This window comes from Radiomyces spectabilis, assembly GCF_025331425.1.
Source record: "Radiomyces spectabilis strain NRRL 2753 chromosome Unknown BYT42scaffold_18, whole genome shotgun sequence".
Lineage (NCBI taxonomy): Eukaryota > Fungi > Mucoromycota > Mucoromycetes > Mucorales > Radiomycetaceae > Radiomyces > Radiomyces spectabilis.
The window spans coordinates 128,089-143,056 of record NW_026251943.1 but is presented as its reverse complement, the minus strand read 5'-3'; the positions used below and the strand labels follow the sequence as shown (position 1 = coordinate 143,056).

The 14,968-nt window shown below is 42.4% G+C and overlaps 6 protein-coding genes across 6 annotated transcripts; 2 read left to right on the top strand and 4 right to left on the bottom strand.

Annotated features, from left to right (window-relative positions):
* Window positions 1-347: 347 nt before the first annotated feature.
* Window positions 348-922, bottom strand: BYT42DRAFT_589227 (uncharacterized protein). Its single transcript, XM_051570345.1, has 2 exons — window positions 544-922; window positions 348-452 (listed from the first exon to the last, which is right to left on the bottom strand). Exon 1 carries the CDS (start codon window positions 822-824, stop codon window positions 594-596), a length of 231 nt encoding a protein of 76 aa, XP_051418327.1. The 5' UTR covers window positions 825-922; the 3' UTR covers window positions 348-452; window positions 544-593.
* A 620-nt stretch (window positions 923-1,542) lies between these two features.
* Window positions 1,543-3,395, bottom strand: BYT42DRAFT_618607 (WD40-repeat-containing domain protein; the record flags this gene model as incomplete). Its single annotated transcript, XM_051572302.1, has 6 exons — window positions 1,543-1,630; window positions 1,703-1,793; window positions 1,908-1,935; window positions 2,026-2,358; window positions 2,443-2,963; window positions 3,062-3,395. The coding sequence occupies 6 exons, from the start codon at window positions 3,393-3,395 to the stop codon at window positions 1,543-1,545; spliced, it is 1,395 nt and encodes a 464-aa protein (XP_051418326.1).
* A 1,119-nt stretch (window positions 3,396-4,514) lies between these two features.
* BYT42DRAFT_589204 (WD40-repeat-containing domain protein) lies at window positions 4,515-7,274 on the top strand. Its single transcript, XM_051570344.1, has 9 exons — window positions 4,515-4,885; window positions 4,946-5,047; window positions 5,121-5,298; window positions 5,376-5,484; window positions 5,548-5,651; window positions 5,710-5,806; window positions 5,915-6,280; window positions 6,408-6,638; window positions 6,750-7,274. Exons 1-9 carry the CDS (start codon window positions 4,874-4,876, stop codon window positions 7,198-7,200), a joined length of 1,650 nt encoding a protein of 549 aa, XP_051418325.1. The 5' UTR covers window positions 4,515-4,873; the 3' UTR covers window positions 7,201-7,274.
* A 46-nt stretch (window positions 7,275-7,320) lies between these two features.
* On the bottom strand, window positions 7,321-8,728 carry BYT42DRAFT_589200 (CAP Gly-rich domain-containing protein). Its single transcript, XM_051570343.1, has 2 exons — window positions 7,785-8,728; window positions 7,321-7,713 (listed from the first exon to the last, which is right to left on the bottom strand). Exons 1-2 carry the CDS (start codon window positions 8,638-8,640, stop codon window positions 7,616-7,618), a joined length of 954 nt encoding a protein of 317 aa, XP_051418324.1. The 5' UTR covers window positions 8,641-8,728; the 3' UTR covers window positions 7,321-7,615.
* Window positions 8,729-9,746: 1,018 nt separating this feature from the next.
* Window positions 9,747-10,629, bottom strand: BYT42DRAFT_589196 (LSM2-like protein). Its single transcript, XM_051570342.1, has 3 exons — window positions 10,256-10,629; window positions 10,022-10,180; window positions 9,747-9,956 (listed from the first exon to the last, which is right to left on the bottom strand). Exons 1-3 carry the CDS (start codon window positions 10,256-10,258, stop codon window positions 9,807-9,809), a joined length of 312 nt encoding a protein of 103 aa, XP_051418323.1. The 5' UTR covers window positions 10,259-10,629; the 3' UTR covers window positions 9,747-9,806.
* A 1,715-nt stretch (window positions 10,630-12,344) lies between these two features.
* BYT42DRAFT_156541 (HSF-type DNA-binding-domain-containing protein) lies at window positions 12,345-14,459 on the top strand. Its single transcript, XM_051562308.1, has 7 exons — window positions 12,345-12,410; window positions 12,523-12,758; window positions 12,903-12,988; window positions 13,060-13,121; window positions 13,220-14,055; window positions 14,177-14,329; window positions 14,399-14,459. The coding sequence occupies exons 2-6, from the start codon at window positions 12,607-12,609 to the stop codon at window positions 14,259-14,261; spliced, it is 1,221 nt and encodes a 406-aa protein (XP_051418322.1). The 5' UTR covers window positions 12,345-12,410; window positions 12,523-12,606; the 3' UTR covers window positions 14,262-14,329; window positions 14,399-14,459.
* Window positions 14,460-14,968: the final 509 nt, after the last annotated feature.

Here is a 14,968-nt window from a genome sequence, read left to right as displayed (position 1 = left end):
GCTGATGGAAAAGAGATCTTCATCATCCTTGAGGTGGGGGTTTGTGTGTGTGTGTGACCTTATAACAGCATGCGTAGAACGTATGGATACAATTTCATCACTAGTCATGTGGAGAATTTTTCAAATCTTTGTTTTGATTCAAAGGGTCAGGGGAACCTCCACCCTCTAGCCGACCGGCTGTCAAATTACCGAGGAAAGGATATCTATGGACGACCGGCGGAAGGACCTATTTTTTCCCTTCTTTCGTGTCCTACACAAAACGGATGGAGATAGGCTTTTTAAGAGTTGGATTACTATTGTAACCATACTAATCATAATCCATGTCGCACTGCAGCCCACCGTTTGGTCCCGTTGATACTCTTACAGACGCTATTCTCGCTTTCCATTTTTAATCCATCGTTCCATCATGCTTCCTTGGTCGTCGTGTTTGTGTAAGCGTTACCATGACAATACTATAACAGGACCTTCAGTGATTCAAGAAATGATTCCATTTAGAAAGAACCCTAAAAAAGACTCCACCAAGAGAACGGCGGCCGGCATTACCCTCTGCTTTTGTAATTTCCTTTTTTTTCATCGTACTGTATTTATCTGAGTTACGCCATTCTCCGATCATTGGGTAGTGGAGACACGCTACATTCGTCTCCAGTTTGGAAAATCTTGATATTGAGGTTCGTGCAACCGACAAGACACAAGGAGAAAATAGGGACAAAAAGCGAGCACAGACAGGGTGTATATCTCTGCATACAAAATAAAATAAAAAAAAAATTGAAACACGCGTTGCCAGAGTGGCATGATATGGTAACCAAGTAACATTGGGTCCACATGTGTGTAGCTTGAGTTTGATTTTTCCGGTAACTTGGGACGAAACGGGTCTAGAATTATGGTATATTGGTAACAATCATCGTATATATTCTTCGGGGTGGTGATGAAAAAGGATGAAATAAAAAGGATCTTCGCCTTTCGGAAGTCCACGTTAATGAAATGATCGGGCGGAGGAACTGATTGACAACAACATAAAGCTAAAAAAAGGTAAAAAAAGACAACGGCGTCAGGTTAATTTACTAACCTCACCCCTTGTCGCTAGGGTCCTTTCTTTTTTCATGCTGTTGACCCAATGTCGGTTTTCTTATCATTATTTTTTTTGGGACTCTCTCTTTGCAGTTAAAAATATTAAAGTTGCGTGCAATTTAGTGAGGTGATACAGGTTACACCTGCTCTGATCAGTGCGTCGATACAGGACTGATCACAGATTGTGATTCGTACGGATGCAAATGTGACATTAAATGCTTTGTGTGGATATATGGAATGATGCGATTGATAATAAATAGAAAACAGGGCTCTTTTTTTTTAACTGTACAGAAACCAGCCGGAGAAACAAAACCACCCGCCCACAAGGTCATCGAACAAAAAACCGTGTATCTAACCCATCGGAAAAGTCCATGATTAAGATTTTTTGATCGTGGCTCGCGCTGAAGAGGAAAGAAAAGAATATACCTTATCAGTATTTCACACTTATAATTCTGGATTCTACATTTCATCTATTTACCTCACAATGCGTTTCTTATCGAAACGGACATCAAAAATCCAATTCGAATGGCCGCTGTGGAAATCAAGCAAACATGCTCCAGTTCTAATGATAGCATTAAGTCTCTTGTTCTATGTCGTGATTCGCCTTTCTCTTAAAATGCGCCATGTCACTTACTTTGCATCCCATACACGTATGGTCTTGTCATAACTGGCGGTGACGATTTTGTCGTCATGAAAATCTAACGTTCGGACTAACCCGGTATGACCTAGCAGGGTAAAAAAGACCCGTCAATAAAGCTCCACTTTTTTCAGCGATCGTGGATGTGTAGATTACACAAAATAGGATGGGAGAAAGGATTGAACATTTTTTTTTTGCTTACCTTCACACGTTATCAAGCATTCGCCTGTCTATACAAAATAAAAAAAATAAAATAGAGAATCTCAGTGAACTGCTTTCTTGTATATCCATTGATTGAAAACGATTAGTTCCGAACTGACCTCGGCATCCCAAACCTTGATCGCCTGATCATTTGACCCGCTTACAATTTTTTTTCCGTCAAACTGAACACAGGCTACTCCGTGGGTATGACCAGCAAATTCACGGATACATAGACCGGTTTCGATATTCCACATTCTAATCAGGGTGTCTCTTGACACCGACACCAATAGATTGTCTTTGATTCGAATCGAGTTGACCGGGCCCCGATGGCCCATCAACATACGTACAGGTTCACCGGTTTCAATATCCCATATCCGTATCGATGTATCCTTCGAACTACTGACAACGTATCGATCGCTAAGACAAACATCCGATATGCCTGCAGTGTGACCCTAAATTATTGATATGTTCTTATTTCGCATTGAAAAATAGGAATAAACACGAGGAGCAAGAGACAGGAAAAAGTGGATGCTTACAATGAGTCGCCTTCGTTTTCTTAATGTCTTCATGTCCCAGAGAACCACAGTAGTATCGGAGGAGCCAGAAACCAACCATTCGTTGTTGTACTGAAGACAAAGCACGCTGCCGCGATGACCGCGAAGCGTATAGACGCATTGATAGGTGGCCAAATTCCATATTTTGATGGTGTGATCTCGACTGCCAGAAATTATTTTCTCATCGTCAAACTGGACACAGTAAACACTGTCTTGATGGCCAATCAAGTAATGCGAAGTGACCTGACCCACCATCCATCGCTGTTCCAGTTGGAATCGTTGCTTGTACCAAAACTGATAGTCGATTTCATCTTCCGTCACCCCAAATTCAGGCGGTATATAAAGTTTCCAGTTCATTTCAGCCATTCGATGTCGCCAAATTGCTTGACCGCGAAATAACATATGCCATCGACGTGACACGGTCGACATGGTCATAAAAGACCGAAAATCCAGGAAACTCATGATTAACGAGGCCAGTTCAAAAGGTAATACGGTCAAAAAATCTACTAAAGAAAAATTAGGCCATCAGTTGATCCGTTTCATACATATGACTCTGATGATGCTCATGTATTTCACTTTTTTTTTGTCTCTTTCTTATTACCGATTCGTTTCTCGACAACGACAGGGATATTGACGATATCAGGGAAAAGCGTATTAGAGCAATGATTAATATTGTTATGGATACTGTTATAGTTGTAATAAGGTTGTAAAAGCGTATATCGTCCGAGTGAACCGTGCTTTCGCCGCGGTTTTAAGCGTTGTCGAGGTGCTCGGTGACCCAAAGTGTGACTTCCTGAAACCGGTCCATAACCCAGACGCTCCAAAGAAGGGGAAGGCTCCCGCATGGGTGGAGCCTCTGTCATGGCGATGTCGCCGGAAAAAGGAGAAGTTATCGGTATTTGATAGCTGTGATCATGGTCGTTGTTGTGTTGCATGGTGAAAGTGGTATGACGTCCTTTTGGGGGTGTGTATGGGATACAGGAGCCGAGTGATGTCGGGACAATGAGAAGGTAATTGATGAGTGGTGCTTTGGAAGAAGGTGGGGGAAAGGAAAACAAAGGCTTTGACTTCTGGCAAAGTGAAGAATAAGTGGAGCAAAAACAGTGAAAAGTTTAGATTATGTTGTTCAACCATCCAAAACAGGCTGTCAACGAATGCATTTTTTGTCGATTGCTTTTCTTCATGACTATTATGGAAATTGCGAGATCCCAGCACTGTCATCTCACGTGGCAAAAAATCCTTGACTGAAACGGTACTTCAACAAAAACTCGTCTCCATGGTCCACTACCTATCTTTACCATGAAGTCCTTAAAAAAACATTCTCTTGACACCCTCGCTCACAACATATGCATTAGCTGAACGCAATACGAGAATCCCATATTAGAATCTGGATACGATTTTTCGTGTGTCTGCTTCGAGTTTGTCAGTTGTTTCAAAACGAAATGCAACATAAAACGATGCAGCCGAGCAGATGAAACGAGAGTTTTTCTCAACCACCGATAGATTCAAAAGATTACTAAAGATCGCCATCTTTTTTTTTTTTTTTTTTTTATCTAACGGTACACCAAGGTTTTGTATCAATCATATCTATAGGGTGAATTTAGTTCAGTTATATACCTTTCAGCTCTAAGGCGTAATTGTCTCAATGGTTTGTCCCACTTGTCAGTTTTACAGTATATGTTCCCTTTCTAATGTGTGAGATTCATGTCTGATAATGATGATTGCGTCATCTCGTATTTTGACGTTTGAATGAAGTAACTACAAGATCGCTCAGCGGCAAAAATTTCATTCAAATATTAGATGGTAATGCCCTTGAGAAGAAAGCAGCTGTCAGCCCGAGCCATCGAAACATCAACAATACCCTGTCATCACCTTGCACGATTTGTTTGCCATACAAAACTTTCGTATCACCCTGGGAAAAAAATAAGACAAATTTCCAACATGAATGACTGATCGTTATGTAAAACCAAGCAAACGAGATCTCCCTTCCATCCTCGTAACACGCAGCAATTTTTATTTTGCCCATCAAAGATTTTACCATACCATCGATTGGATTTTGGGCGCGTCATTCAAACGTTTAATATACTATAACAATCGTGCTATCTTTTAGCTCTGACGAGAATTTAAGAGAAGATGGTGCAAGTGGAGGCTCATACGCTTCCAGTAACCAGTCACTCAATTGATGCAGCTATTGCTCTTTAAGAAGAATTTGTAGTAACCCAAGCCACCAGCTTGCATTTGATTTACGTCTCGAGTATACGTCTTGTGGGATCAGAGAGGGAAGTCTGTGCTGACGCGGGGTCAAAAATTTTGAAGGGACGCAATTTTTTTTTTCTTTTGGTCTTATTCAACGCGAAACGCGTATTGAAATTTCTCCACTTTTTTTTTTGACAACCCTTGCAGCTGGCCCTCCATGATCGCCAAGGTGAGCTCGCCTCACATCGATATGTTACGTTGGGCGATAAAGCTTAATTACCCATATTAGACGCTCGAAATCAACTGGCACGACGGTCAAGCCATTTATTCAGCTGACTTCTCGCCCGATGGCTCACGGTACGCAACCGCCGGAGCGGACACCACCGTTAGAGTAAGTTGCCCGTTTACGCTTCCACTTCACACCGGAGAAACGCCACCACCATCGCGCTAAGTCAGAAAAACAGATATGGAGTATTCACAAACGCCCTGAAGCCGACAATAATAATCAAGGAAAAGATCACAAAGCACTCAATGCGCTACCTGTCAACATTGATTTTCTTTCAGAATTGAAGCGTCACTCATCACCCGTCAATGTTGTCCGATTCTCACCCAACGGGGAGTATTTAGCTTCAGCCGGAGACGGTAACCATCCCTACCCTGAATCCTACCGTGCATCGACTGGCGATTCAAATGTTCATCTCTTTTTGTATTTGAAATAGATGCCTGCATCATTCTGTGGAAGATATCGACTCAAAAAGACAGCGGATTCGCCATGAGCGATTACAGCGAATTTGAAAAAGAGACATGGAACGTCGTGCAAATGTTCTAGTATGTAATCACGTGGAGTGGCCTAATACACGTTACAGCTGACTTGTAATCAAATTTGAACAGTGGACACAACAAAGAAATTTATGATCTTGCATGGTCTCCCTGTGGGAAATATTTCATCACTGCCGCTATTGATAACACAGCTCGTGTATGGAGTATCGCTGAACGTGAGTATTTGTATGTAAGCGATTTTGGTCATGTATTAACGTTGTGTGTCACGGTTAGGACAATCCATTCACGTATTCGCAGATCACACACATTATGTTCAAGGGGTTGCTTGGGATCCTGAAGGTCAGTTTGTGGCTACTCAAAGCAGTGATCGGTAAGTAGTGATTCACAGACAAAGGCCATGATAAAAAAGCAAAGGGGGAAAGAACGATTTCATTGAAAAGGCCATGAACTTGGAGCACTCATTCTTCTAATCCTGCAGATCATTGGCTATCTATCGATATAAACAAAAACCAAATGCTCATCCTCAATTCACCACATGTCAACGACGCCATTTAAAGTTGGACAAAAGCAAGATCCATACAAACAAAGCGTCTGTAAACGAAATGGCGGCCGAATCCAATAATTCAGCTGCGATACGACTCTACCATGACGAAAACCTTGTTTCCTTTTTCCGACGCTTAGCTTTTAGTCCCGATGGCGCGATGCTCATCACCCCGGCGGGTCTCTGTAAAAACACGACGGAAACTTTATCCAATCGAGCCCCATCCCAAGATTCTCTCACGACCAACGACCAGGAAGATTATCAAAACTGTGCATACATCTACCCGCGTAACACGCTATTAAAGTAAGTGAACAGACGATGACGGCTGACCATCGCGCAAATCAAAAGGGGGAAATCCGGGGGAGGGAAGGAAGACCAAAAAAAAAAAAGAAAAAAGCAAACACGATGAGTAACCCATGTGCTGGAACAGGCATCCTTTGTGCTATGTCAGTAACTTTACCAAACCGTCGATTGCAATACGGTGGTGTCCCATGTTGTTTCAGACACGACCATCCAATAAGAAATCATTGTTTATGCTCCCCTATCGTATGGTTTATGCAGTAGCCACTCAAGACTCGGTTTACATCTACGATACCCAGCAAACACGACCTATATGCGCTATTCGCGGCATGCATTTCGCTCCCATCACAGACATTGCATGGTAAGTTGCTGTTGTTTTTGTTGTCTTTTGGTTCGGCATGCATGCGTTGCGGATGCGAGGGAAACTCTCCTGCAGATAAAGTGGGTTTACTGATCTCCATCCTTGACTTAGGTCACACGATGGAAGCATGCTCATGTTCTCATCAGCCGATGGTTACTGTTCTTCTGTTGTATTCAAACAGGACGAGCTAGGCATTTCTTATCAGCATCAACGCGATCGAGCGCGCAATGAGCATGATATTGAAATGATGGATGTATCCGAACCGGTCGCTCAGCCCGCCAAACCGGCATCCGTCACTGATGTGCGATCCATGCTGATGACCTCGTCTGCTTCTTCATCCTCATCGACTCTTTCTTCTTCTCCTTTGTCTTCAAACAACAACGCCAACTCCACAACCTCCTTACCAAAAGCAGGCATCAAACGAATTACACCTATCCTTGTATCAGCCAATAGTCCTGCTGATGGTCTATTGACACAAAAATCAGATGATAAAAGCAAAAAACGTCGAATTATACCCACGTTAATAAGTGCACCAGCATCATCAAAATCATCCTCTTCATAAAAATGAAATAAATACATTCCTAGTTATTAAGCACCAAACAATTAGCTATGCTCTGTAAGAATGATAAAACAAATATCTCCTCAACTGAAAGCAAGCGAATCAAGAGAACATAAAAAAAAAGGCTTTATTGGATGAATGACTCGCCAAATCAGGTAATTACAAAAAGGAAAAAAAGGTTATAATACAAAAAGGGAAATAATCAAAACCATTGAATCAGCCTTTTTACCGACTCATCTGGTTGGATGGGGGAATCAATATGCACACAATAAGCGAAATAAAACGACGGAAATGAGATAGGCATGTTGCTTAGCTTTGGGATATCCATGACAAAAAGTAGTAGGGAATAGAAAATAAAACCAAAAATGTTCGCATAAACGACCAAAAAGAAGAAAAAATAACTGTCGAGGGAAAATATCTACAGAACAAGGACTTCCTCGTAGGTCAAGAAAATGCCTCTGTGAGGATCGGTTTGGAAGTAACGTTTACCGTTTATGGAACCATCATTGTTTCCAACTATGAACAAAAAAGAAAAAGTGCTTAGTCGATCAGCATGATTTTTCCTGTTCCTTGTCACACCTACGAACCTCGACTTTCCAATTCGACACCAACAAGTTGTTCTGTTTGTGTTGGCATGTCGACGGGACCAATGTAACGTACGTATCCCAAGATAGGTAAAGGTCGTCTTAGTAATCGGACTTTGGCACCTAGAACCAAAGGTTTCTCTTCGGGCTCCTCCAAATTCGATTCCTGTTTTTCTCTATCATCGGCGTCGTCATGGTTGCCAATGATCCGACTCCAACTGTAAGAATGCTTCTTTTTTCGTTTGGGTCTGGTTGCTCCGGCTTTCATTTCTCGCCGAATATGCTCTTCCGGTAATGACCATCTATGGTAAGTCCGTCCATCGCCGCGTGATGGTGACGGTCCAGTTTTGGGCCGAGGTGGAGAAGGAAGCTCGAACTTGAGACGTGTTGGACGTGGTGTCACATTGTCTTGGTGCCTCATTCGTTCTTTGGCTTCCCTATCAAGACGTTCTTGCTCCTCTTGATAATCCATGCGAGCTTGCGTCTCCATCGACAGTAACAACTCCATATCGTTTGCATTGATATTCTGTAACCGAGTGGCTAAAGGCTGCGGGTTTTGATCTTGTTTGGTATCTGGAGGTGGCGGAGGCGCATTCGGGGGGTAAGCCATGCTACTTCGATTGGAGCTGCATTGTGTCGACACCATGCCGCTACTTGTTTCGCCACTGGATGTTGAGTCATCGCTCGTATCGCTGCGACGGGTATCACTCTTTTGCACGCGATCGTAATGGTCATACTCTGGCTCATGAGGCTTCTGACATGCACTGACGGGATCCTCAATGTCACCTGTAGACTTGGTTTTTCGAAGACTCAAAATATCGGACAATCGTGCGGCTTTGCGGAATCTAAATATCGGCATAAAGACAAAGAATAAGAAAGAGCGTTGAACAAAAAAAAATTGATGAGTTTGAGAATAAGCGAGCGGAGAAGCAAAAAAAAAAAAAAAAGCTAGATTTGGGTCTCGTCTGAGGCGAATTTTTTTTTAAAAATCGGGGGAATTTCCTTTTTTTTTTTAATGTGGTAATCACTCAGTCATCCACGATTGGCATGGCACCCGTCCCGAATGACTTTATTTTCGCCAAAAGAGGCAGTGCGATCCAGAAAAAGAAAATAAAGCCGTCATGCTTCTTCACCTCACACAATTATTCAAGGCAAATTGGTAGTTAAAATGTTACAGATAGTAAATGAAGAAATTATAAAACGATCTATCCGAGTCAATGATGAATAAAAAAAGGGAAAAAGTGGCTGATTGCTTTACATGTCGCTTCTTTGCTTTTAACTTCAAGTCCCCCCTGGTGGCGCAATCATCACCTCATACATGTTGACTTGGTATTGCACATTGCCAACGTTTCAACGACGAGGACACTTGGCCAGAGAATCCTTCAGTCCAATCTGTCGATTACTTTTTCTTTTGTCATTCACGTTTGTTAGACATTCTTACAAACATAAAAAAAAAACTAACGATATACCCTGCTTATAAAGTGGTAGTTTATCTGAAATCAACATCAAGATGTTCTCCTGTGGTCAACGTTTACTTCGCCCAGCTAAGCATTGCCGATTTTCGGTCATGTCACACGGCACAATCGGCGTAATCCTGTTTATTTGATTCTTTTACTACATGAGGGAGCATGCAAGCCACGTGTAAGGATATTCATCATTTGAATGCCTAGAAAGGCGGTATACGGATTGCCGTAACACCATCCGTTCGTCTGCTAATTAGCGACGCTCGAGTCGAGCGATACAAAAAGCCAACTAAAGTCGATTATTACCATCAAATGCCAAAAATCTTTTCGCATAATCGACGTAGACAGACTACAAGCACCTTTTACATACCCAGCCAATATCAAATCATCGTCCAACGGATTAAAGACTATTAGATAAACCCATAAATCTAAATTTCCCTTGACTACCATCTCAGTGTACATACATTTCAGATAAACAACTACGATTAAATGCATATAAGCTAGCTCGCGTTTTTTTTTCTTTTATTTTCGCATCGTAGTAATGTTATGGATGTGTCTATGACTATTTGACTCGTACGTTGGCTTGTTGTGTGGAGGGTTGCGCTGCTTCGCGTCTGGCAGCATCTTGTAGCAATGCGGTATCGACTGCTTGTGAAGGCAACTGAACATAGCGTACCACGGATCCACGAATGAAGCAGTTCTTTACAGAGATCTATTGGAGGGGTGCGTCAGCCTACAATGCTGCAGAATGTGAGGCGGTGCGGATTTGTATTATACCATGTGAGGATATCGTTCTTCGTCAACAACGCTGATATCATCCAATTTGATATTTAGATACTGATCGACTGATTTCAGAATGCCGGTGATGGCAAGATCATTCTTCAGTTCAACGGTGACTTTCTGATCGACTAGCGTTTTAAAGAAGGAATAGAACAACTACAAATACCGCGTGTAACCATACCATTGTTAGATAATTTTCAAGGAAATGACTCATCCAACGGAATAGCTAACCATGATGGTGTGTCAAATGCACTGGAATGGCTACGTCCAGAGGTTATTTCTTTTTCTTTTTGTGGAAGCGGCAAAGTGAACGGGCTCCTGCGCCCTTCTCATGGAAAAAATCACACGTCACAAAGCCCGAATTTTTTCATAGCAAAAAACCCGAAACCTATTGGTTAGCCGCATCCACTTCACCTCCTCAACGCGACCCCATCAATGCCTTATCATTCACACGAATGAAAATATCCTGAATAAAAAAAGGATAGTCAATGTACTGTATGACTGGATATAAAATGGCGTTAAGCTCAAAGGGATTCGATAGTAATAAAGCCTAATGTTATCATGGAAAATCAGGCAAGAAACCTAAAAAAAAAAAAAAAAAAAAAAATTTATGATATCTATACATCAACCTCGTTTTGCATGCACGCTCCTGAAAATATCAAGTCAAGCCTGTAGAGTTTTGACCTGAAGTACAACGTCAACAAGGTTTAACGAGAGACGGGTAACAAAGATAACTATATAAGGTAGGACATATAGTGAGGAGACCATCAACTGAACAGCCCAATGGTGCCGATGGGGTAAACCTACTTTCCCTTTTTCCTTTTTATTTTATTTTTTACCACGGTTGCCTAATGGGTCCAGACAAATGAAATGGCACTCAAGGGTTTTTGGTATACCCGAAAACATTATCCATGATCCATAAACTTTTTTTTCTGCCTGCGCAACGAGCAATGCCGAGAAAGAGGCAGGGTAAGGAGGTGAGAGAGGGGGAAAAAAGCCTCCTTTTTATTTGCTTTCCCGTGATCTCATTAGGCAAGATTCCCGCCAGATAGAAAAAGTGTTTTAGATCTTGCCTCTTGCCCTTTATATTTTCACTAAAATGAATCAGCGTCAAATGTGCATAATGATACAGAAAAATCCGGCATCACTTGGTTCAAGTGAAATCGACCCATCATCCCATTTCCCTTCAAAGTCACCATCATGACATGGTAACCAAATTTTATTGGGAAACCATTCGCCATAACTGGGCTTGAACATGATGTGAGATAAATAAACAAAACGAAACGAATCGATCCAGTGACGCTTTCTCTTTATTGTGTGACAGCATGAGTCGATTATACGCACGGGGTCTCTATTTCTGTGACAAGCATGCTCGCGTTAGCATAGTAACGTATTGCCAATGGGGGAACCTCCAAGGGCCGATGGATGGCAAGGAGGGATCAGAAAACAGGGACGGCTGAAGGAAGGGGGGGAATGGAGATGAGGAGTCGAAAACGCAAAATTCAAGCAAAAGCACTGGAGTGCGAATGTACGTTTTGAATGTCCTTCTTTTTTTGTCTCTCCTGAACGATAGCGAACCATGTCCTCACACACATCGCGGCCGCCATTTGCTTTGACAAATGTCCCATGGGTTCACTGCTGCCTTTTTGTCTCTATTTCGGTCATTCTTCCCCCATTTTTCCCCTTCCCACCCCCTTAACTTTACTTTTTTTTTCTTAAACTTCATCCCCGCGCAAACAAAAGAAAAACATCATTCACATCGTCATCCATTTTTTTTTTTTTTTTTTTTTTTTTTTTTTTTTTTTTTTTTGCTGTGCCGTCGGTCGCCTGTGATCTTTTTTTTTTCCATACATTATATTTTGGGTTTGACATGAAGTTTTTCACCCCTGGCAACCCCTTTTCACTTACTGCCCGGGTTACTTATGCCTCTTTTTGGAGCACTCATATTTAGGCCAATTCGCATTTCTCCCACCGTTTTCATCGGAACACCATCTTTTAACAACCATCAATCTCTCTTTTTGCTTTCATTTCTTTTAAACTCTTTTACTATACTTTTTCCGTGTCTCACTTTTATTCAATTTATTGCCTCCATAGTTTTTAAAAATTAGTCTTAACCTTATAATCATTATTTATCCTTTTGCTCTACATAGTAGCTAAAATTTTCACCATTTTAAAAGAGGGGGCGGAAAAGGACAAGAACAACACGCTCGCGAAATTTAGAGTGATTGCACATTACCACGTAACCAGAAACACGCCACAACCGTTACATCAGTCATTTTCTTAATACTTGCATGACAACAGAACATCCATCTTACATGTTTGGTGATCAAACCATGGATTATCAACCTTTTACCGAAGAACCACCATTTGACACCTATTTATCTATGCAAGTATACGCGGATTCCTCCCCAGAACCACATCCTGTTATGACCTCCTCCACGTTCAGTTACAAGACGGCCGGCTCGCTCACGCCGATTAGCTCCCATTTACAATTACAGTCACCGCCAGAGAACCAAGACACCAAAGCCCACCCTTCTCTTGACAATTACAGAGATACCGATTCACGCTTACTATCCTTACAAATGGATACCTGCACATCCTTATCCACAGACTCTTGGTCCATGTCGCCATCCTACCCATCGGGTCCCTACACTCCCACCGATTTGGAATCCTTGGAATTCAGTCGTTCCGAACGTGGGATTGCCGGTTTCGTTTCGAAACTCTACGATTATGTGTAAGCTGATTAATTTCACATTATTTCAAAACAAAATTTAGCAATGACGGAAGGGCGCGGGGGTAGGGGAGAGTAGAGAAAAAAGTTTTTCAACCAAGGAACAATGGTGGAGACGACATGATGAAATTTATGCATGTTATATAGGAGTTTGCAATCATCCGATAATGAAAAATACGCTCACTGGTGTCGCCATGATGGGAAAGACATGTTTATTATTGATTGTATTCCCAGTATGTCTCACATGATGCATCGGATCTGGGTTTGGAGACTCATTGTTTGCATACCTTTGTAGAATTTACAGAAATTGTTCTGCCGCGATTATTTAAACATTGCAAATTCCCATCATTTGTTCGACAACTTAATGTAGGTCCATCTCTTGTCCTTTTTCCTCTTTGTTAGATCCCATTTCTGTGCAAACTACGTATGTGCTGCAGCTGCATCGTGTTAACGATTTTTATTAGATTTATGGTTTCCAACGCGACACGGATGCTCGAAAATCTAAAGACAGTAAAGACAAGGAGATTTGCCGCTGGTACCACCCGTTCTTTCGTCCAGGGAGGCGCGACTTATTTCACTTGATTCGACGAAAAGGCGTGCGTTGCTCTCGACGCAAAAGGGCCAAAAGTGAGGAAGATCCCGAAACCATTCTCAATCTCGGCTCAGGCGATGAATCCGACAATGACGAAATGGGAAGTCCATCTCAGCAAGATGAAGACGGCATGCGATCTTCTTCCGCATCATCTCCCTCGCCATCGGTACCACAACATCAAGAACCACTTGAATCAGCCACTGTAGTACCGTCTTCCCCAGCACAGCCAGACTCAGCCAATGACGTTCCCTCAGTCTCCAGCGATCCATCCGTCTCCTTGACAGAACCAAAGGGGGAGGAACACACGAATCCAGCTGTCGCGCCACCCGTACCCACGTCATCCACCGCCTCCACTGTTTGCACCCCAGCACCTACAGAGACGAACCTTGCAATGCAAGAACACGAACTCGGGGTACAGCTGATTCATATGAAAAAGGAATACAATAAAATGCAACGGTTCCTTACCGAACAACTAAATAAGGCTTACTTTCAAATTCAAAGCCAACAACAACGCATCCAACAATTGGAAGAAGAACGACTCCAGCTGGCAAGGTTTCAACAACAATACTCACATCCGCACCAGCACCCACATACACATACACAAGCCCATCCCCATCCACACCAACACATACACCTTCAGTCTCATCCACCGCAGCAACAGGGTCACTCCCATCCATATATGCACCCGGGCTTGGCAGAATCCCCAAGGTAAATTTTTTAATTCCCATCCCTGATCACCCATTATGATGTTGCCTCATTGCGATATTTGATAATTTCCTAAAACTTTTTTGGCTGGCCAAATTTAGTGATCTTTATCATTTGCTTCCAGACTATCGGATACCCAATGGGATGCACGAGGAAATTCTGCGTTCGCATCCACGCTACCATCCTGCTTCTATGCCAGAACCTCCTAGAAACCCTTCAGGACTCCATCAAGCCGTGCCTTTACCATCATCCTGTTCTGTATCACCCCATTCTTCAGGTCCGTCTTACGATATGCTAATGAATGGTGGCTCCTCCTCCAACGAACAGCTTCGGCCACCTTCCATAGACCTTTCAACCTCCATGATGCCGGAAAATGCAAACGTATGGTTTCCTGCCCACGAATCCTCGGCGCCTTCGCAGCTGGCGCTTGCACATGTACCGGTACACACAACTCCCATTGGCAATCATACCATGGATCCTTCCGCTCTCGTAGATCACCGCTTAACCTATGATATGACTGCTGCGGATTCCTATCATGGAGCTGCCTCGTTCTGACCTGTCAAACAAATGTTTCAAGCAAGCAAGCAAACAAACGAAGGGTTTTCTTGGAAAGAAAAGAAAAATGGAAGAAGAAAAAAACGTAGCATGCCATGGACTCTACCCACTATTTCATCGTACCCTATTCTCTCCTATAGAGGAGCTTGTGTTACATTTTTATTTTGTCACACCATTGCCGAAATTGTCCCAGTAATTTTATGTTGATAGATTATTCGCCTTATCCTTATTTTATGATAAAATGTTCCGAGGACGGAAAAAGGGGATGAAAGAAAAAAACGAAGACAATCAATAACAAGCTGTAGTTCCAATTACAATAATCGGGTCGGGTCTTCCGGAATTGAACAGCCAAGTCCGATGG